This window comes from Osmerus mordax, chromosome 21 (genome assembly GCF_038355195.1).
Source record: "Osmerus mordax isolate fOsmMor3 chromosome 21, fOsmMor3.pri, whole genome shotgun sequence".
Classification (NCBI taxonomy): Eukaryota; Metazoa; Chordata; class Actinopteri; order Osmeriformes; family Osmeridae; genus Osmerus; species Osmerus mordax.
In genome coordinates this window covers 11,011,891-11,035,693 of record NC_090070.1, presented here as the reverse complement: position 1 = coordinate 11,035,693, position 23,803 = coordinate 11,011,891, and the positions used below count along the sequence as shown (strand labels likewise).

At 45.0% G+C, this 23,803-nt stretch overlaps 1 protein-coding gene across 1 annotated transcript in view; it reads left to right on the top strand.

The window, feature by feature from the left end:
* rbm20 (RNA binding motif protein 20) overlaps positions 1-17,958 on the top strand; it is a gene marked incomplete at its 3' end in the record, with an annotated part of 34,754 nt that extends 16,796 nt beyond the window's left edge. The window contains 4 exon segments of the mRNA XM_067259670.1: positions 14,635-15,715; positions 16,216-16,277; positions 16,708-16,817; positions 17,861-17,958. Coding sequence (XP_067115771.1) covers positions 14,635-15,715; positions 16,216-16,277; positions 16,708-16,817; positions 17,861-17,958 — 1,351 coding nt within the window.
* Between the last annotated feature and the right edge of the window lie 5,845 nt (positions 17,959-23,803).

Below are 23,803 nucleotides of genomic sequence, written 5' to 3'. Positions count from 1 at the left end.
AGTGCACCATGGGATATTCATGGGGGCTGTGTCTCATGTATTCTGTGTTCACGTTTGTTCATTCGGCAGGCGCGTTCATCCCGAGCGACGCGCAAATCCATCTGACATCCAATCCACCCTACCTGTCTCCTCCTTTCCGGTGGTTTCTCTGCCTTCTACACCTTCTTCCAGCTTTACATTTACATTTAGTCATTTAGCAGACGCTTTTATCCAGAGCGACTTACAGTAAGTACAGGGACATTCCCACCGAGGCAAGTAGGGTGAAGTGCCTTGCCCAAGGACACAACGTCATTTGGCACGGCCGGGGAATCGAACTGGCAACCTTCTGATTACTAGCCCGCTTCCCTCACCGCTCAGCCACCTGACTCCTGTGTTCCTTTCCTTCTCTGCCTTCCCGCCCCCCCACACGCGCTGTCCTGTCCCTGTCCCACCTTCTCCTCTCCTCTTTCCCCCTGCTCAATCTGACACTGGCAGGTTTCTTGACTCAGGGAATCCCATGCATCCTGACTCCTAACTCTTTTATGGAACGCTTGCGTCTGTACCCGTCAGATAGAGAGGGGGGGGGGGGTTGGTAAGAGTGAGAGGGAAGATAGAGGGAGTACAGAGGATGGGAGAGAGAGAGGTGGTGGGAGGAAGAGAGAGAGAGAGGTTGGAGGAAGCGTGGGGTTTGGAGGGAGGTTAGGGTATAGAGCTCTGGAGGTTTTACCTCTCTCTCTCGTTCTCACACACACACACACTCACACACTCACACACTCATACACACTCACACACTCATACACACTCATACACACTCACACACACGCACACACACCAGGCCCTGAGCATAGTTTTCCATGTGTGGCCAGAAGAGGCCCAGAGCAGGTCGAGCATTGCAGGACCCTGATTGGTCGTCAGGCCGCGCGTGGGCGGGGTGAAGCCGGGTGTGATTGGCATTTACAGGCTTGATGGTGCTGACAGATGGTAAAATGCTACCCTCGCTTTGGACGGAGGTAGGGGGGGTGGGGGCGCTTCGGAAGGAGGGAGAGACGAGGAAAACGGGCGAAAGGAGGGAAGAGATTGACGGGGGGTAGACAGGCTGAGTGGATAGAAGAGAGAGAGAAAGATAGTGATGGGAGGCAGCGGAGGAAGGAGGGGGAGAAGGCGAGAGGGGGAAAGGAGGGCAGTAGGCAGGGGAGATGACTCTGTCACGCTGTACACCAAAAAAGCTCCTATGTTGCTGTCCACCGTGAGGGAAGACTGGCGTACTCATGGCTGTCCCCAGATCATTCACACAAGCCTGGAGAAAATCTGCTTCGGTTGGGATTTGTAAGACCATGAAATCTTCGGACGGGGAAATGTGAGAAATGAAATGTCTGGAGTGTGGAGATGAAACAAAATGTATTCCACACACGGGGTGAGGAACAGGGGATGGAGGGGGGGGGGGGGGTGAGTGAGTGAGTGAGTGAGTGGGGGGGGGGGCAGAGACTAATAATATCTTTCGCAGGACAGCAGGAAATGTGCCTTGTCAGATTCAGCTGTTGTAGCCGACACAATTCTCCACTATATTACCCAACCTCCAGCCTTGTGACGGACAAATGTGCTCGCAAATGCAAGCAGCGTGCGTCACTTGCTTCACTCGGCTCAATTAAATCAATAGCGCTACACCAGAGTGTCGCACTCAGTCAGGACCCTTCTCTCTCCTCTCTGTGTGAGAAATCTCCAACTAATTTGACCCAGATTCTTCTTCTCATACCATGCTGTGTTCAGAATTCCGAGCCAACCGTTTTACCTCATCCCAACCTAGGAATATACTGTATATCTCAAATAACTAAAAAATAAGTGATGTACCAAAGAGCAACATCGATCTCAAGCAACTGGAGGTAGTTCGACACAAAATGGCGGCGCTGCAGTCCTCCCTTCTGCTGTGTTGTGCCATGGGCCGAACGCCAGCCGTGCTGCTCACACCTATGATGTTATCAGATCTACAGACCTACATGCTGAGGGCACAGACGTCTTATGTTATCAGATCTACAGACCTACATGCTGAGGGCACAGACGTCTTATGTTATCATATCTACAGACCTACATGCTGAGGGCACAGACGTCTTATGTTATCAGATCTACAGACCTACATGCTGAGGGCACAGACGTCTTATGTTATCAGATCTACAGACCTACATGCTGAGGGCACAGACGTCTTATGTTATCAGATCTACAGACCTACATGCTGAGGGCACAGACGTCTTATGTTATCAGATCTACAGACCTACATGCTGAGGGCACAGACGTCTTATGTTATCAGATCTACAGACCTACATGCTGAGGGCACAGACGTCTTATGTTATCAGATCTACAGACCTACATGCTGAGGGCACAGACGTCTTATGTTATCAGATCTACAGACCTACATGCTGAGGGCACAGACGTCTTATGTTATCAGATCTACAGACCTACATGCTGAGGGCACAGACGTCTTATGTTATCAGATCTACAGACCTACATGCTGAGGGCACAGACGTCTTATGTTATCAGATCTACAGACCTACATGCTGAGGGCACAGACGTCTTATGTTATCAGATCTACAGACCTACATGCTGAGGGCACAGACGTCTTATGTTATCAGATCTACAGATCTACATGCTGAGGGCACAGACGTCTTATGTTATCAGATCTACAGACCTACATGCTGAGGGCACAGACGTCTTATGTTATCAGATCTACAGACCTACATGCTGAGGGCACAGACGTCTCGTTTTCACCCGGGAGCGAGATGATGTAACATTAGATGGGGCATGCTGGGAGTTTATCCTTTCACTGAGGCTGATGTAGGCGTCCTCTCTCCACTCCCTCTCTCTCTCTTACACAGACCGAGGTGTGTGTGTGAGCCTGCGTGCGTGTGTGTATTTGTGAGAGCGTGTCTGTGTACAATGTGTGTGTGTGTGTGTGTGTACTTGAATCCAAGCGAGCTGTCTTAAGCATGGGTCATCTGGTCATGTGCCCCTCTCGCCACCTTGTTTGACTCTGTCAGGGGGTCACAGGTAGCAGCTTTTCTTAGACCTTGTCAGCATGCACACGTCAAATTCATGGCGGGACACTTCATACTGTAGAATGGGTCTGTCGGCCGTGTGATGGTTTAATGGTAGATTCCATAGGAGGAGGAATTCCAGCTTGTTATAAACTGGGAGCTTCGACATTCTAGCGCAAGAAGAAGGTTGAGAAGTTTATTCTCCAAGCTTCGTTTCTCAAAGGAAGTTTACAAAGACCACTAAATTCTCACTCACATCCATGGCTTATTTACTGTGGCACTTGAATTGGTAAATTACACACACACACACACACACACCACACAAAACGGTAGTCAAATGATACCTTCCATCTCCACCATGATGAGGCAAGCAGGAGTCTCTCCATGGCTGTCAATGGGCCTCCTGGGGTACAACCCCCTAATTGCCTCATTTCCTGTAGGGAACATATTTTTTGGAATGCTCTTAAGGTTCCGCGTTTGTGAAGCAGCTGTTAGGAACCACAAGGTTCCATTTGACCTGTGTATTTCTCTCTGACCCCGATATCCAATGTTACACCTTCCTCATGGCTGAAACAAGATCGCAAGCCTACCGTGTGTGTGTGTGTGTGTGTGTGTGTGTGTGTGTGTGTGTGTGTGTGTGTGTGTGTGTGTGTGTGTGTGTGTGTGTGTGTGTGAGAGAGTCAGAGAGAAAATGTGTTTATGTGTGAGTGTGAGTGCATGTATGTGCATCTGGATGTGTTTGCATGTGTGTGTCAAGTGTTTCTTCACACTGTAAGTGACTCCATCTGTATATCATCGGTTTATTTGACAGCAAAAGACACTGCAAAGGACTGACGAGTGAGTCCTTTATCGCCCCCAACATCAATAACATTTAGTTTGTCGTAATGTTACTTAATAAAAACCTACATTTAAACTCGGACATCAATCTGGACCTTTAAAAACGTCCAGGGGGAATGCTCCTATCTCTATACCTGCCACAGGACGTGAATCACTCTCGGACAGCAGATCAGCCGTAGCTCCAGACCCACGGGATCCTGGAGGGGCCCTGACCATGTGTCTATGCCCAGGATACCTCACCCTCTCCTGGGAGAACCATAAATCAGCACCCCCTCCAGCTGTGCCAAATGTGAAACCAGGCTAGCTGCTGACCTAGGACCCTCTGTGGCCATACTTCACCCTAAGACCTCACCCCCCCCCTACCCCCCTTCCCACCAGACCTCACCCCTACCCCCCTTCCCACCAGACCTCACCCCTAACCCCCTTCCCACCAGACCTCACCCCTAACCCCCTTTCCACCAGCCCCACACCATCCACACCACGTGATGATGACTAAGCAAGGCAGCGGTATGTTGGATTTTTTGATGGGTGTTTAATTGGGGACGAGGTATGTGATTGATTGGTTTCCCTGCATCGGTGAGAGTCAAAGGGGAGGACGGACAGGAGGGGGTGGATACGGGAGAAGTGTGTGTGCTGGGGTCACTAGATCCTGTGGGTGGCGTTCTCCTGTGTGTGTGTGTGGTGTGTGTGTGTGGTGTGTGTGTGTGTGGTGTGTGTGTGTGTGGTGTGTGTGTGTGGTGTGTGTGTGTGTGTGGTGTGTGTGTGTGTGGTGTGTGTGGTGTGTGTGTGGTGTTTGTGTGTGTGGTGTGTGTGTGTGGTGTGTGTGTGTGTGTGGTGTGTGTGTGGTGTGTGTGTGTGTGGTGTGTGTGTGGTGTGTGTGTGTGTGTGGTGTGTGTGTGGTGTGTGTGTGTGTGTGTGTTGGTGTGTGTGTGGTGTGTGTGGTGTGTGTGTGTGTGGTGTGTGTGTGTGGTGTGTGTGGTGTGTGTGTGGTGTGTGTGTGTGTGTGGTGTGTGTGTGGTGTGTGTGTGTGTGTGTGTTGGTGTGTGTGTGTGTGTGGTGTGTGTGTGTGTGTGTGTGTGTGTGTGTGTGTGTGTGTGTGTGTGTGTGTGTGTGTGTGTGTGTGTGTGTGTGTGTGTGTGTGGTGTGTGTGTGTGTGTGTGGTGTGTGTGGGGGCTTGCACTCACAGCAAACTTACTTCATTGTTAAATGATCATGCATCCATTGCTACTTTACTTACTTACTTTATTTCGCCATGTATACAGATACAAGGAATTGGATTTGGTATTTTCCATGCAGGCAAAAGCATCACAAATAGAGACAGGTTGAATTTAGAAACATGGCTGCCGTACGCAGTTTCATATCGACTGCAGAATGACATTTTACAGGAAGAGACTTCAGGCGTTTATAATAAAGTATCTAGTGCCCTCATATGGCGGATTCATGAATCCTAATTTTGTCCCCTGGGGCCACTTATGAGAACACACAGCGCCATCTGGTGTCACACAACAGCATCAACAGCATCCTTCCAAATACGTGTCATGTTGCAGTCTTGCTGAAAGAGTTTTGAGATCTGTTTCCATTTGTTAGTTTTTTGCAAGTGCGGTGCACAGAAGGAAGATAATGCATTTTAAATCAAACTAGGCCAACTGTCAATTAATAATTTGCATCCCACATAATTTGAGATGGAAATGCACTCATTTATTTGACTGGAGTATTTGTTAGTCTTACTAAAAATACAACTAATGTTTAACCTGTACCCTACTAATACCATTTCTATTTTCGCTGAAGTTAAATAGCCGTTTGTAAACTTACGTGTTGTCCTAAGGTCAGCTCACATTGAATTTATTTGTGGCCAATTTGGACGGACGTTAATTTTAACGGCACCCGGTCGCTTTTTCCGTGTCTAAAAGGAGTCGCAGTAGTTCTGCCCACCAGATGCATTGACTGTAAATCTGTCGTATTGGCACCTCGCAGGGAATCGGATGCCTGGGTACTGAGGTAAAGAACCGCTTGTTTATTGCAGTTGAGAACCTGGGCAAAGCAGGGAAGAAACGTCATCGGCGCCATCGAAGCTATCAACCAACTGAATTTGTGCGATTTATAACGTAAGGTATGAACGCAAAAGTCTTGGAAATTGTAGCTAGGCCTATTTATAACCATTCACAAATTTAAATTAATCATTGCACATATAATAAGAAAAGGTTTAACCAAAGGACTAAGAACACTCACAATTTAGCATTAAAAGCATAACAGGAAACAATTACAACTAGCCTTCATGAAAGTAAGAGAAAAGGGTTACTTAAAGTAGGCCTAAACATTTAGGTTCAGCTATATATACCGGTAACTACATATCTCAGAAATTTGCAACATCCTATTTCAAATTTAACATGTGATGCTGTAAATTATGTAGTTTATAATTTCTGTAAGATATGATTTGTTTCCACTATGTAACCTATACAGCTAAAACAACAGTAATGTCCTCTGACACAATGCAAGTCCACCCTTGAGTTTTTAAAAGCATTGATGTCAGCAAGACACAGATAGAAGAAAATGTTTAAAGTTTTAAAGTTAAACGCACCAATCTAGTGCACTTTGAGAGCAAAATTAAGAGGCTAGATGAATGTAGAAAAACCTCTCCCCACTTTGCCCCTGATTGGCTGTGAGGTTTAGACATTAGGAGTGACGATTGGTTCCAGAGCCAATTGTAAAGTTGCGAAGCACGGGTAAAATGCTGTGTTGGCCGAGGCCACGACACTTATACAATGACGAATTAAGACTTGGACGCCCCCCACAAGAGGTAAAAACAACAGGTTGGGGTCGATACATTTATATATTGTTCTGACATGTAATCGTATTACTTTACGCCTTGGAGAAGAAGTTGACCCCCCTCTCACCCCCTCCAAGTATTGTCTATGTAAGTATTCGTTGCTAACAACATTATGGCGACGGAAGAACTTGAAACGCTCACTGCCTTAGCAGACGATGTAGATGGAAACCGAGTGTCGTTAGCTGATGTTTTTGAACGGGTGCAAGTGATCTCCCAGAAGGTGGAAGAACTTTCTGCCCTAACAGGCCTCGACACCACAGGCGTTGAAACGAAATTGACACAAGTGTTCACTCTTATCGTGTAGGGTGGGGGGGGCCTGTCATTGAGATTGATTTGCAGTAGTGATGGGTCGTTCGTGAACGATCCAGCTCTAAGAGCCGGCTCTTGAAGGTGAACGTCGGGAGCTGGCTCGCATATCTGAAGAGCCGACTCTATTTTTAATAGATTAATACAGCCTATAAAAACTAAATGATTATGAAATAACTAATTTTAATTGTATTTAAAATAATTGACTAATTCAAAGAACAACAAAAAAATAATTGTAGGCTTAAAGGCGCACACATCCTCACATTCTGCATCCACAATCCTGCATGAGGGAGGGCCGAGCCAACTCACACAGTAAGAGAGTAGTCAAAACTCGGAGGAGAGCCATGACAAATCAATGCATTTTTAAAGATATGTGGTTACAGTCGAGTATGATTTCATTTCATAATTTAATTCGAATTGTTTTCACACCCATCATAGTCAAATTCATAGTTAAAACATGTATTTTTTAAAGAGCCGTTCGGGAGCCAAAAGAGCCGGCTCTTTTTGGTGAGCTGAGCCATACGAGCCGGCTCACGAAAAAGAGCCGGAATGCCCATCACTAGATGCCTCCTAGCAGAGTGCGAATTATACAATGACGAGTTAAGACTTGTACCCCCCCCCCCCCCCCCCCCCCCCCAAAGAGGTAAAAACAACAGGTTGGGGTCGATACATATATATATATATCGTTCTGACATTTAATCGTAGGTGTTACTTTACGCCCTGGAGAAGAAGTTGACCCCCACCCCCTCCAAGTATTTTCTCATTGGATCTGCACAAATCACATAGGTGACCCATTTTGTTTTCAAAAAGGTGAGTCTCACCTAAAGTTGAGGAGTTTGCATGCCTGATGCATTTTTAAATGGCAATTCAATGTGCAAAGTGGCAATGCAATCCGCAATTCAAGGCGGGTCCCCACCCGTATTCAGGGAAGAGCCATCCCTACTCTGCTTCTGATTGGCTACCTGTAACACTGAAAACCCAGTCATAGAAAGAAATGCTGCCGAAACGTAACAACGAAGGTAGCGAGTACCAACCAATCAGAGGCGGATTAGTCTTTTGTGGGGGAAAACCATAGATATATATATGTAAATATATGAATAACATTTTGAATGAAAGCTTCCACAGGTGTTGAAACGAAATTGACACAAGCGTTCATTATTATCGTGCCTTTATATATATCTATGGGGAAAACAGACATAACTTTGTTGCTTCGTTGCTAACAACATTATGGCGACGGAAGAACTTGAAACGCTCACTGCCTTAGCAGACGATGTAGATGGAGATGTAGGCCTGTCATTGAGATTGATTTGCAGATGCCTCCTAGCAGAGTGCGAATTATACAATGACGAATTAAGACTTGGACCCCCCCAAAAGAGGTAAAAACAACAGGTTGGGGTCGATACATTTATATATCGTTCTGACATGTAATCGTATTACTTTACGCCCTGGTGAAGAAGTTGACCCCCCCCCCCCACCCCCCGATTGTCATTGTATAATTCTCGCACTGCTAGAGGCAGCTACAAATCCATCTCGACAACAGGCCTCCCCACCCTACACGATAATAATGAACGCTTGTGTCCATTTCGTTTCAACACCTGTGGAAGCTTTCATTCAAAATGTTATTCAAAATAATTCAAACTGAATTGAGGATTGCATTGTCATATGCACAGTGAATTGCCATTTGACAAATTATTTACCATTTGAATTTCGGATTGCATTGCCACTTTGCACATTGAATTGCCATTTGAAAAATTCATTGCAATTTGAATAAAGAGTCGAAAAAACTTTGTCAATATGATATGCAATATAATAAGCGTTCCTTAAGAATGTTGTTCCAAATAATACTGAATAACTGAAAGGCGGATTGCATTGTCATTTGCACATTGAATTGCAATTTTACAACTGCTTTTCTATTTGAATTGCGGATTGCATTGCCACTTTGCACATTGAATTGCCATTTGAAAAATGCATTTCCATTTTAATAAAGAGTATAAACTTCCATACTGATACTACTAATAATATTGCACTTTACCAAAACTCTGTTCTGCTTCCCTGTGTGAAATTAAATAATTAAGTTAAAACGTATGGGTAAATAATAATTCCATTGAATATCATCAGATAAATTGCTTATAGGATACTGTTTTGGACCCCCTAAGTCATTTTCTTTCTTCTTTATAAAATTAAAACAATTCACATCAACATAAAAAACGTAGAACTACTGCTAAATCGAGGAAAAATGAATTTAAAAAGTATACATAAAATAAATATAACTAAAATATCTAAACAAAATATTAGTATAGGCTACCGCAAGTAAACAGGAAAAATCACCTGCAACAACTACCTGCAGCTTCAGTTGAAGCTAGCTATAATTGTCGTTCTGTAGGCTACTGTCACTAGGGTGCACATAGCAACCCACTCAAACCAGCTCTGTGAAAGCTTTTCTTTGGGGTTGTTCATAACACCTCTGTAACATGGTCATTTATCCCACCCAGCCCCACACATGCTAGGCCTAACCACTTGTGACATTTCATCACTCGAATCTCCCCGACTCCCATCTTGTGGTAAATACCTCAGGTGGGGGTAGGAGGGTGGGGGTGGTTGCAAGCAGGGGCATCCTCGTATTTGAGGGGTAATGGAGGAGGTAATGTTAGCATTAGTGCCCATGCTTGCAGGAAGAGGGTGGTAGCTAGCCATCCCTCCACATACAAACATCCCTAGCTATTGGCCAGAGGTCAGATAGCGTGCTACAGAACGATCTGTAGCAGTGGGTGAGCCATACAGTCAAGTGCCAAAGTATTCAGGTCAGTGGTGTGACTTTTCTGGAGACTTATTAGGGTGTTTGCGTGATACTGGACATAGTTGTGTACTATTAAAGTAAAGGAGTGTATGTATGTGTGTGTGTCTTCGGTGTGTGTGTGTGTGTGTGTGTGAGCGTAGGGGCGGTCAAAGCAGTGGTTGTGTAGCGTTGAAGAGCCACTTTAATACTTGATTTATAGCCCTCGTGTACTTGGCCCTGCATTTGGGCACTTGTTTGGAGGTTTGGCCCTTTGGGTTGTGTTGTCTAGTGACAGGTTTCTGAAGAGTGTTTCCACCGCTTACATTCCTCAACACCTCGCTCTAATTTGTTGTTTCCTACCCTGAAGCCTTTCGAACAAATTGGACCCTGTGTTTTGTCTGAGGAGTGTTTCTTTGATCTCTTTTGAAAGTGAGGCGCCGTGGGGGCGTATGTGTGTGTGTGTGCTGTTTTATGTCGGAACAGTAGTATGGAAAGGGTCAGGGGCTGGTGATGTAGTTAAAACACAGGTTGAGTCACTTTGATTTCATATAAACATAGTTGGACTAGCTAGAGAGGACATTAGGTTTAAGATGTAATTAATCCAGTATTTTCTTTTCAGGGGGCACATTTTTTTCAGTTTTTTCTTGTTTTAATATTATTTTGATACTCTTTGTTGCATATGGCAACTGGCATTAAATATATTTGAAAGTAAATGCAAAATTAAATAGTCAAAACAATGTATTTAGTGTGTTCTGAATAAAATAAAAAAATTGTAAACTTTATTAAATTGCATCTTTGGCTAGCGCTGACTAATATTATCAGTCAAAGTAATTAGTTGTGGACACACATAGCTGGATGAAAATGTACAGGTGAAAATATGAAATGTACATGTTATGTATTGACTTCATATAACGTACACCATTCATTTTGTCAAGATCACTTCACACTTTTACTCGAATGGGAGAATTTATAGAGTGGATAGTATGTTCCGGATCTAATGGATTTAATTTTCTAATTATCTTTAGTTTTTTTGTTTGATAATTAGTAATTATAAATAATTACTGCCGCATTTTGTTTTCAAGGGGCATTCAGAAATCTTGCTGTGCAGAAAACCATGCAGTACCTTCTGACATAACCTTGATAAATTGAGTGAATCATCAATCTTGCACAACCAACATGTTTCACAGTTACACTGTAAGTAGGCTAACCATGTCACAACAACACATAGAGACACAGAACACGACATAACCTCCCACAAGTCGTTCGTCAAGGAGTCAACACTCATTCAGTTAGGACACACTCATAAGACACAGAGGCTTATAATAGTTTCCTGTAATCATTTGTCAGGCAGGAAGAACGGCATGTGGAGGCAAGCTGCTGAGATTCGTGATACAGACAAATTGATTTTCATGCTCCGAGAGGGACTGTGCACCACAGGGTCCAGCTGCAAACGGTGTCTGGTGGTGCTGCGTCGCAGAGCCGGGAGGAAAGGCATAGTTGAAATGAAAGGGATAGTTAAAAATGAGATAGTTAAAGGCATAGATTTTACATCAGGAATATGTAATAATAATTACATATATAATAATATTGAACATACGTTACAAATAATAATATTTGTATCTTTTTGGGGGATCTAGGATAAGCAATATTACATTTGAAACGTATGTTCATTGATAAAGTGATTCTGTTGTTGTATTATAATTATGCCATTTGTTTGCGTGAACGTTATTGCTTTGTAGTCACATTAACGTAATTGTTTTGTAGTAGCAATATTTTAACTCAAAGTTTTTTGAATATTGATGCAAGCTTACAGTGTTTTTAATCTTCACAGCCAAACCTTTCATAAAGTAAAATGTTTTTCAACAAGCTAATTTGAACTGGAAAACTATAATAAAACTGTTAAAAAGTGGTTTGACATATTTTGCATAAACTATTTTGTGACATCTTGTCACATACATTTGGAAAAATGTACGTTCATGGGGGTAGTTAATAATATAATTTATTAAGAAATATGTTGTTATTCTGTCTGTAATCACTGACCACCTCTAGTAAAGTTTCAAGGAAGATCTCAGTGATGTACGATACTGTGTACACCTGAAAAGCATAACCATGGCATCACAAAGTGCCTAGGCTTTTCAGAGTGTAGAAGAGACAGGGTCTGGCATGTAGGCCTACAACACGGTACAATAAACCCAACAGACAACAGATTCACGGTAGACTGCTCTGGGTGGGTTTAAGATGGTGCTTTGCTCTAAATGTCACAGGAAACGAGTTTAGACATTAGTCTCTATGTGTCCCTCAGTCAGTAGTCAGTATGTTGTGCTTTGTCACCTATTTACACCAGGTTTACTACAGTGCTATATGTTCATCTCAGGACTCTCTGTAGGCTAAGCAATACATCGAACTGCCACATTTCGACAGATCTGTAGTCCTTTCGTCCTTAGGTAGGTTTACAATTTTATTGTGTTACTGATGGAAAACACGCCTGCATTCCTGCAACAACGATTATTAAGTAGGTCCAATATACCTTGCTGGGACCCTTTACTGCTGACCATAATGTCAATGTGCTGACATACACCACATACGTACAAAACCACTTCAGTGTCCTGAAGGAAACTACCCTGTCTGGCCTCCACCTGCGATCAATTAATTAGTAACATGGGACTTGACACCTGGATCCTCTCAAATGTGTCTGGATCACACAGTGTGCTGGGACTGGGGCGCTGGGTGAGAGCGCTGCAGGCCAGCTGCCTCGGAGGCCACGCTGGTCTATTAAGGGTTGTGTGTCGGTGCTGGAGGAGTGCGGGAGAGAAGTTCCTGGTATTTTTAGATATGACTCCCAGGAGGGGGGCAGCGCTCCGTGAGCCTATCTCTCCATCTGTGTGCTTGTTGGGATGACGGTGTGTACAAGGGAGAGGGGGGAGGAGAGGGAGAGGGTGAGTGGGTGGGGTCAGACCGAGTGGCCGACTGTCAACAGTCCAATGCAAGTCTAACACTATGCTCCCATGCTGTAAACGTGGCTCACATGTGCAAACAGACGGATTTGGATGCTCAGGTGCACCGGCAGAAGTGTTGTGTTCTGATGTTGTGTAGTAGCAGTAGTGTTAGCAGTAGTATTATTATTAGTAGTGTGTACTTTATTTATCTCCAAGAGGAAATTGTGACGTTTGCAGCAAGCAAGCAACTGAGCTGCTGAAGAGGGTAGTCCTTACAGTATAACTAGGGGGGTCTGATGGCTGAGCGGTTAGGGAATCGGGCTAGTAATCTGAAGGTTACCGGTTCGATTCAGGCCCTTGACATATGACATTGTGTCCCAGGGCAAGGCACTTCACCCTACTTGCCTTGGGGGAATGACCCTGTACTTACTGTAAGTCGCTCTGGATAAGAGCGCCTGCTAAATGACTAAATGTAAATGTAACTAAACACCGAAACCTAAAACTCTATGGTTAATGACCACACACGAATGACTATCCTCACAGAAGACTAATATGCGTACGAGTCAGTGTCCTTATTCCGCCTGGCTATTCTACTGTGTCCGTTTATCCCTTTAGTGAGTGGCAGGTCATAAACACAGCCACCTGATCTGAGGCCTCTTGTCTAGTCTCGTTGGTGGGGCAGAGACAGGGGCATCATCGGGATATTATTGGAGCCGTAATCTTGTTAAACAGAAGGACAGAGGGGACGGTGGCGGTCGGGTCGGTGTGTTTTTACAGCTTGTCGACCGTAAAGGAGAACTTTTAAAGATGCGCTCAGGGTCGACATGCAGCTGAGTTGCCAGAGACAAGCAGTTAAGAGGGCAGCTGCTGTGGGGTCCTAAAGCGCTCACCCCGACCCCTGGCCGTGAGTTACTTCTAATGCCGTCTTTCATTGCCTGACTGCCGTTTCATTGTGGTATGATCATGTCTTAACGTGTCATAGTCGATTGATTATCTAAAGTCGAACAGGTCATGAATCCGTGGGGTGTATGCAGCAAGAGTGCCGGGTCGCTGTAACCCGTTGGCCGTCGAGAAGCAGCTACGAGGTGATGGCTTTATGAAGTGGCAATGTAAGACCATATCATAGCTGCACAAGCCGGTAGCATCAGTGACTCGGACGTGCTAATCCCTCCTTAAGATTCAGTTGCACACATTTCCAGCCGAAAACCCTTCCCCCCGAACCTCCTGTGTTCACGGGGGAACCGCGTCCGATGTCCACAGACAGACTTTTGGTGGTTCAAGCGTGTGTCTGAAAATGCCCCCCATTTCCTGAACTCCCCTTCTCCTAAGTTCCAAAAACAAGATGGCCGCCTGCACTTGTCTGGAACAGCTTTCTCTTGGGACCGCGCCACGTCTAATCCAAACGGTCTGTCGGCTTTCACTAGCTTTAGGGAGGGGTTGCAGCGGGTTCGTCGGTGTGGTTACATGGATGATGTGATTAATAGGGGCGGCACTATGTTTAGACAGCATGTGAGGACATTCGTCAAAATATGAAAGGAAGAGCCTGTCATATGAGGTTGCATGCCAGTTTAGCAAGGGCTTCTGGGGGTATGAGTCAAAGCTGAAGGGTGTTGCAGAAGCTAGTCTCAGTCCTTGTTCATGTATGGCAATGGCAGTCAGTAGCGTTCCCCAGAGGCTATTGAGACAGAAAACATGATCCTGCTATTATGCTAGACAATCAACCGCAGTAATGACTCTATACACAATACTTCTTGTCTTGGTTTGTTTACAATCCCACTCCAGTGGAACCTTCTGTCACGGATGATAACGGACGGTGGAAGTGATTATGGGACACGAGCGATGACGAACGTGAACAGGAACGTCGTTTCAGGAAGCGTCATCCGAACCGGCATGGTCACCCGTCCACGGGTGAATAACCTCTGTTTCTTCTTCTGTTGTTGTCTGCAGCCCCGGTGCGTCTGAGCACCTTGACAAGAAGGCTCTCCCGGCAGGCGGCGTCCAGCTGAGCGGGGGGGTGTCCGTGCAGCAGAACCAGCAGCTCCTCCTGACCCCCGCCAGCCTCCAGCTCGCCCAGCTCCAAGCCCAGCTCACTCTCCACCGTCTCAAACTGGCCCAGAGCGCAGTGGGAGCCAACAACGCCGCCGCCGCCGCCAGTGTCCTCAACCAGGTCCTCTCCAATGTGGCCATGTCGCAGCCCCTCTTCAACCAGCTGCGGACGTCTGCCATGGTCGGGAACCACCAAGGGGCGTTCCCCTCCAGCGCTCTGGCGTTCCCCCCTCCTAACGCGGGCCTGGGGTCCCTGGTGGGAGGGGGGTTCGGTCAGAACCCGGGGAACGTGAGGATGAATCATTACGGAGGTGGAGGGGTAGCTGGCGCCCAGCAACAGCAGGGAGCCAATCAGCACGGGGCGGAGTACGGCAAGAAGGCGGGGTCGACGTACCCCTCGGATACGGACAGGCACGTCCAGTACGGTTTCCTGGGAGGGACATCGGTGGCGTCGAGCAAAGCCGGGGATGGGCAGTACGCGTCGGTAAGCTCACAGGCAAATATAGGCGGCCATGTTGGATTTCAGAGGGAGTTCTATGCGCCGGAGTCTCAGGGGCAACAGACTGTGTTTGGTGGGAACGAACACAATTTGAAAGCTTACACCTCTGCCAGTCACACGGAGCAGTGGAAAAACCCAGCCAATCTCAACCATACAGGCAAAGCAGAAATGGTTTCCAACTGTGCCACTGTGTGGTCAGCGACCGGGCAGCCATTTCGTGCCAGAGGGGAACTGTACAACCCTGAGGAGCCCACCTGCGACCCCAAGTTCAACTCTGGGGGAGGAGGGGGGGTGACCTCCTCCTTCGGGCCAGGGGGTACCCAGGGGTTTGTGGGGTACCAGGCCCTACAAGGAGGAGAGGAAGCAATCTCTGTGGGCTCCATGGTCCTACAGCCCCACCAGGTTAATGACTACCATGCAGTGACACCCTCTCACCTGCCACACCAGTGCACCATCTGTGACAAGAAGGTCTACAACCTCAAGGTTGGTGAGCTGTACAGGAAATACAAATCAATAATGACTTTCTGTGTGGAACTACAGGCTTAAAAGCCTGATACAGTCAAATATACAGATCTGGGAAAGTTTTTTAATCATCTTACTTTTAGTTATAACATTTTCAGAAATTCATATCACGGGATATGATACATGATATGTGATTCCCAAATGTCATTATAGTCAATTATATAAATGAGTTTATATGACAATCCTTTTTTGTCCGTCACCTTACACGATAGTTCACCAGGGCCTGTGAAGACCTTCTCCTTTTAAAAGGGTGTTAGAAAGAGGTGTGTTTTACAGTAGCAGACTGGCTAAACAAAACCCCACCCCAGCTCCAGTTGCTCTCCCCCTTTTAGTTATTTTCCCCTTTAACCACCCCACACCCCCTCTCTGGGTTAGAGCTGGAGGGGGGCCGGAAGGGGGCTGTGGGGTTTTCAGTGTTTCCAAGCTGACGGAAGGTGTGTGTGTGTGCCCTATGTTGTCAGGACTGGGACCAGCACGTGAAGGGCAAGCTACACCTGCAGAATCGTTCGCTGTACTCCGAGAGGTGAGTTATGAGCTGGGGGGGCGAAACTGTTCTGGGATCTAAAAATGTTCCATGTGCTTGTGTGTGGTTGTTCAACACCAACCTGAGACGGATGTACCCCATGTGCTCCAAAGTTACCTTTTCTAAAGTGACTTTCGGTCACAAACAGGCTTTCCGACCTTTCCTGAAAACCATCATCATTGACCTTGTTTTGAAAATAGCACTTATCATTTCCCGTCACCTCCACTTTAACTTGATCCAGTGGTGTTGTTGCTTTACAAGGTTATTTCAGACGTAAAGTAGAGCCACTGAACTTTTGAGGTATTTGGACTTTACACCAATGTTACATGGACGGCCTTGATGTAACTTGAATATGAGACTGTCATAAGATCTAGACAGATTTGCAAGGGGTGTAGTTGAAACTAAAACCGGTCTCCCGTGGTGTCCACAGTCCCGTCGTCGCAGCCGGTGGAGTTCACTACTCTGTTCCGGGTTCTTCTGAAGGATGTCTAAACACCGGGGGGACTAACTTGATGGTGTATCCTGGCGCTGCCAATCAAGGTAAGACCGTCACCTCAGATGGACTCCAGAAAGCTAGCTTGCTGGCTTTGTTGTTGTTCTTTGAAAAGCAGAAATATGTGGAGCGGGGTAGTAGATGTGGCTAGGAGGGAGTTATTTTTAGAGCAGCCTATCGGAGTATCTCAGTTATAGGGTACACACTGGTCTGGTAAGATAAAATGGTGTCTTTGAATATCTCGATAAAGATTAAGATACAGAGGGAAAATGTAGCTATTAGTATATTTGTTAAGTTTATTTGTATATGTATATTCCATTATATTTCTTACATATTTATTTTTAGATTTGTTGAAATAGTGTTGACTTGATTTTATTTAATGTCTGCTAAACTCTGATTAAATTTATTTTTTAATTATCAATTAAAAAATATTTGCAAAAATATATGTTCAATATTTATATTTTACAAAGGTTATCTTTTAAATATGTTTGCTGACAAAGGAAACATGTTAACTGTTATAGGTGCGTTTAATTTGTAGGCCCTATGTGTGATTTCTTTCAACGGGATGTTCTTGATAATGTTGATGTTAGTTTCCTCCAGGATCAAAATGACTCTTATTGAGAGACTTGTCGCTCTTGTTAGTTAGTTGTAACAGATTTAAATTCTTTTACTCGCTGTGAAATATTTTACTGTTGACTGTTTTTCTACAGGTACACTCTTGCACTTTTTAAGTTTCATGTTGTTTTATTGTAACTTGTTTAATTGCATGCTCTTATGGTTCTTCCCTTTGGCACTTATTTGGTTTTTCACAATGTATGCTTCATGTTTTGGGTGCTCGCAATGTTTGTGGCTATCTCGTTGTTATGATCAGTGACCTATGCACTTTTGTAAAGCTCTCTCTTGGAAGTCGCTTTGGATAAAAGCGTCTGCTAAATGCATAAATGTAAATGTAATGATAAAACACAACAAAATCCCCAACAGAACGCTGACACAAACCTGCCAAAGTAAAACAAAACTAACAACTAGCATTTTCAATGCTTCTCAGTCAAAACCTCACCCTGGTCTGAATTCCTCGTCGTGTGTGTTCCAGACGTGTCTTCAGCAGCGAACTCCTTCCTCCCAGCTGCAGCTATGAAGACTTATCCTCTGCCGGGGACGGGATTTACCACACACGCCCCAGGAGCAAAGGTCAGAACAATGTTTGGACTGGGTCCTTCTATGAAGATTAGGGACCCCTCTGTCTGGAAGTATCCATCATCATGATAATGAGAGATTGTGGAGGGGGACATCTTAAACGTTATGGGGGGTTATTGAAATGATCCTGGTGCTTGATGGAGCTGCACGGTGGCTTAAGGACCATGATGTGGTTCCTGAACATGGATTGGTAACTGGTTGTGTGTGAGAGAGATGGAGGATGGCACCTTTTGCCCCCTGTGTGCCTTTTGTGCGCAGTGACTCCAAAGACAGAAGGTAAACAGTTAGGGCACAGCATTTGAATTTTTGATGAAGGAATTTCACACATTTGTTTTATGGGTTTAACTTATATTGACTTCACAATCGTTTTCTCGAGCAGTAAATGTCTCTCATGTAAAACATCTTTCCTCGGTTCGCGTTTTGAACAGAAACAACAAACAACACCAACCACACGTTCAATTATGTGGATATCGGTACCTAAAACACAGTAGCCTACTTACGGACAGTTTACAGTAACCGACTAGACAGCTAAACATCCGTCATGCTGTCCTACTGGTTTCCAGGTTTAAAGTGTTTTTAGCCGAAGAGCAGCTGACGTTGTGATGCTAAGCTAGTGCGAGTGTGTCAGCGAACGAGAATGGAGAGGAGATACCTCATGCTGACAGCTGTTGAGCTACAATACCGGCCTTTGTCTGCGCTTGACAGCTCTTTCCCATCAGACCCGGCAAAGTACGTGATTAAAACTTGAGTTCGGGATGTTTTCAACCACGCAATATGACTTCTTTGTCTGGTGATAACAGTAAAGGAGAGCAGCGCGTGGAACATGGTGACCACTCTGTGTGGGAATGAAATATCATCAATCATTCACTTGCAACATGTATTTACATTTAGTCATTTAGCAGACGCTCTTATCCAGAGCGACTTACAGTAAGTACAGGGACATTCCCCCCGAGGCAAGTAGGGTGAAGTGCCTTGCCCAAGGACACAACGTCATTTGGCAGGAACTGGCAACCTTCAGATTACTAGCCCGATTCCCTAACCGCTCAGCCACCTGACTCTTTTTTTTTTTTTTTTGCGTAATTCCTTGATATTTATGTGGTAGGGTAATGTGAATGAATAATAACAGCGGGGCACAGGTTCAAATTATTAAAGGTGGGTTGTTTTATTCCTGCACTTGTAATTGTGCAAACATTTACATCAAAGTTACATGAACATGAACCCTTTTAAATGAACAAAACTCGTTCTCTGACAGATAAATGTATATCACGTACGATGATGCTCCACTGTTACTAGGCAATACGCACGGAGGGCCTATCAAGCACGTTCTCTCCCCTCTTAATTCAACAAAAGAAATATAGGCCCACTCCATCCTGAAAACACTTGTTGCCATGTTGCACAAACAGGAGTCTAATCCTTTTAGATATATTAGAAATGGATCTTTTCATTTTTTCTCAGCACTTCAACCTGAAAACACATGTTGCCATGTTGCACAAACAGGAGTCTAATCCTTTTAGATATATTAGAAATGGATCTTTTCATTTTTTCTCAGCACTTCAACCTGAAAACACATGTTGCCCTGTTGCACAAACAGGAGTCTAATCCTTTTAGATATTTTAGAAATTGATCTATTCATCTTTTCTCAACAATTCAACCTGAAAACACATGTTGCCATGTTGCACAAACAGGAGTTTAATCCTTTTAGATATTTTAGAAATTGATCTATTCATCTTTTCTCAACACTTCAACCTGAAAACACTTGTTGCCATGTTGCACAAACAGGAGTCTAATCCTTTTAGATATTTTAGAAATGGATCTTTTCATTTTTTCTCAACACTTCAACCTGAAAACACATGTTGCCATAAACAATAGTTAATCTATTGATGGCCCTACAGTGTGGCCATATGACAGAGGACCATGTGACAAGGTTTAGGTGTAAACGTGCCACAGGGGATGTTTGTGAGGTGACCTAGAGGCCCTCTCTATCACCGTGGAGATGACAGGAGAAGGCAGATGGCTTCTTCCCATAGACATATGTCTATGCTTCTCCCTCTGCATTCACACCGCCGTGACAGGGCTTTATGATGTCACAGAGCGTGCCCACGCCCTTCGACCTCTCTGTGGATTGGAGCATCGTTTTTGTGTTTGTTGAGTCCTTCTCTGGACACAGTTTACAAACGGGCCGTACTGTAATTTCAGTATATTTACTACACACAAACACACGCTTACACTTCCTCCTCCTTGTTTCTCTCCTTATCTCCGCTTATCATCTTGAATGATGCATCAACAGCCCACTCACCATGTGGTCCCCACGGTCGTATCAGGTACTCCTCCCTCCGTGCCCTCCTCGCCGTCACCCACCGACTAAATTGTTTTCGGTCCCGCGTCCTTGGCGTTTGACATGGGGTTGAAAAACAGCAGCTGTTGACAGGCATCTGGGCCAGAGGCCGGCCGGAGCCGTGTAAAGCACACGGAGGAGGAGGTTGAGGGGAAGAGGATGTGAAGGGGAGGAGGTGGAGGGCGAGAGCAGCCTGGTACATGCCGGAGGAGCCTGGAGGAAAGCTCACACCAGTGGCCAGAGAGGGGCCTTTCAGCAGGACTCTCTCACACACACACACACACAAACATATTATGCATACTCTAACACACACAAGCATCCTTAGACACACACACAGAAACACGCATCCACACAAACATGCATCCATCGAGACACACACACACACACATAGCAGCGTGCAGACAGGAAAGGCCGCATGATGAGTGCACTTTTGAATTCACACGTAAATTTTTTTATCAATCACAGTCACCAACAATACACACACACACACTCCAATCCTGTCACGATCACCGATGGGGATCACATAATCCCTGTTCATCAGAAACAGCAGCTGGACCTGTCTGGGCCTGGATCTCCCAGCAGCCATGCAGGAGGCCTCGCAATCTGAGCAGTGTCCTGCCTTGGGGAGGGAAACGATGAAGGACAAAGAGAGAGAGTGTGCGTGTGTGTGAGGGAGAGAGACAGACAGAGAGAGAGAGAGGGAAAGAGAGTGTGTGTGAGAGAGAGAGAGAGAGAGAGAGAGAGAGAGAGAGAGAGAGAGAGAGAGAGAGAGAGAGAGAGAGAGAGATTGTTTGGGAATAGTTTTTAGTATGAGGTCATCGAGTCTTGCCCTCTCAAGCTACTTGAACTGGGCATATGCATGTTCCTGCTTTAGTAACTGAGATACATGTGTGCAGTCTGATGAGTTGTTTTTTGTTGTCGGGAATATTGACAGTCACTTCAAAACTGTATTTTTAGAATTTATATGAAAAATTAAATAAAAGTGTCCAAACCGTCTTCCTCAGATTATGGACCTCAGGCGATAAACAAGCTTGTTCTTCCTTCCTTCCTTTGTTCCTCAGTCTTGTTTCTTCTGTTCTCGAAACTACATGTTGCTTTATTGGGTGTGCTCAAGCCTTCGACGAGAGCACAACAATTGTTCTCATATATATTTATTATTATTTATTTTCCCACCCCTAAGGATCCGTCAATATTTGGACTACATAGACAACGTTGGTATCAAAAGGTTTGTCTTGGTAGCGATTGAGTTGCTTGTATTTTTATTTACGTTCCGTTGCACGGTTTAGGCTGAAATTAAGTTTTTGTGTCCAAAAGTGCCTTGTGTCAACAAAGGGAACTCAGTGCTAACGTCAGCACACGTTAGCAACGACGCATGGATACAACGTGCATAGATGTGCTGTTGCACAGCGAGTATCGTATCGTGCCATGGTGTACTAGCAGCATTATACATTTAAGCAAATCAAGACTTGCATGTACAGTAAGTAATGTCACATTAAATAATGTATTTAAACTCAAGCTTGTGTGGTGTTTCGCTGTCTTCAGTGCCACAGCCTAAACTTTATTTCAAAAGAAACATTCTAATTTCTGGCACATTCAAACCATCCCCTCAGTGAAGTTTGGCTAGCAACAGCAGCTAGCTTGCTCGTAGCAAACTTCTTTTGAATTAGCCATTTCCCCCTGAATAAATGCCAAGCTTATTTATGTTTTGGGGGGCATATTTTCAGTTAGCAGATGGTACTGTTTGAATTGCGATTTCATCTGAAATACTGCTCGTGACAATGTTGTTACAATAGCTTTTTCAAAGGGGATTCAGCTTGTTCAAAGGGGGTTCTTAATGAATTATGCAATATGAGTAGGCTAAATGCTTGAAAATATCACTATAAGGGAAACACTTAAGGGGACGGACCCACCTGCAACCGACGCAAGCAAGCACACCATACAATTTCCCCAGAAATGGTACCCTCTCTAGTTCATTTTGTATAGTTGCTAGCGCAACCTTTCTTCACAAGTGCTCTTAACAGTAGCGAGGTTTAACCTTCATCAAAATTACTCACACATCTCATTACACGCGCACACACACAGACACACACGCACACAGACACACACACACACACACAGACACACACGCACACACACACAGACACACACAGACACACACACTCATAACACCAGGCCTCCACTCTGTAATTCATGAGGGCTTCCATCACAGCAGAGGAGTACATACGTCTTATGCACTAATGTAAGACCCCGTAAACGAACACTTGTTTCAAAGCAACGGATGGATCCTTTATTGTTTCGAGCAAAATGCGAAGCCTGGGAACAACACACACCTTTCATAGACCTTTCATACGTGTGTGTGCGTGTGTGTGAGTGTGAGTGTGTGTGTGTTCTAATGGAGTGAAAGGGACACATACGTTAAAGTTAGTGTGAGCCATGCAGGAGGCCTCGCAATCTCAGCAGTGTCCCGCCTTGGGGAGGGAAACGATGCAGAACGGGCTGGGGGGGGGTGTGATCAGAGAGAGAGAGAGGGACAAAGAGAGTGTGTGAGAGAGAGAGAGAGAGAGAGAGAGAAAGAGAGAGAGAGAGAGAGAGAGAGAGAGAGAGAGAGAGAGAGAGAGAGAGAGAGAGAGAGAGAGAGAGAGAGAGAGAGAGAGAGAGAGAGAGAGAGAGAGAGAGAGAGAGAGAGAGAGAGAGAGAGAGAGAGAGAGAGAGAGAGAGAGAGAGAGAGAGAGAGAGAGAGAGAGAGAGAGAGAGAGAAATTGTTTTGGAATAGTTTTTAGTATGAGATCATCGAGTCTTGCCCTCTCAAGCTACCTGAACTGGGCATATCAGTTGTTCCAGGTTTCGTAACCGAGATACATGTGTGCAGTCTGATGACATGTTTTTTGTTGTCGGGAATATAAACAGTCACTTCAAAACGTTATTTTTTGAATTTATATGAAAAATGTAATAAAAGTGTCGAAACCGTCTTCCTCAGATTATGGACCTCAGGCGATAAACAAGCTTGTTCTTCCTTCCTTTGTTCCTCAGTCTCGTCTCTTCTGTTCTCTCTCCTTTCTTCACAAGTGCTCTTAACATTAGCGAGGTTGAACCTTCAGCAAAATTACTCACACATCTCATTACACGCGCACACACACAGACACACACACAGACACACACAGACACACACACTCATAACACCAGGCCTCCACTCTGTAATTCATGAGGGCTTCCATCACAGCAGAGGAGTACATACGTCTTATGCACTAATGTAAGACCCCGTAAACGAACACTTGTCTCAAAGCAACGGATGGATCCTTTATTGTTTTGAGCAAAATGCGAAGCCTGGGAACAACACACACTCGATCACACACTCCATCGTCCCACGTAGGCACGAACACTCACATTCACACAAAGACTCACACACAAGCGCTCACAAATACATTTAACACACACACACATTCCCTGCCGCGTTTCTGAATAATTGACCAGTAGCTGGACATGTTGAAAATATTCAAACAGAAA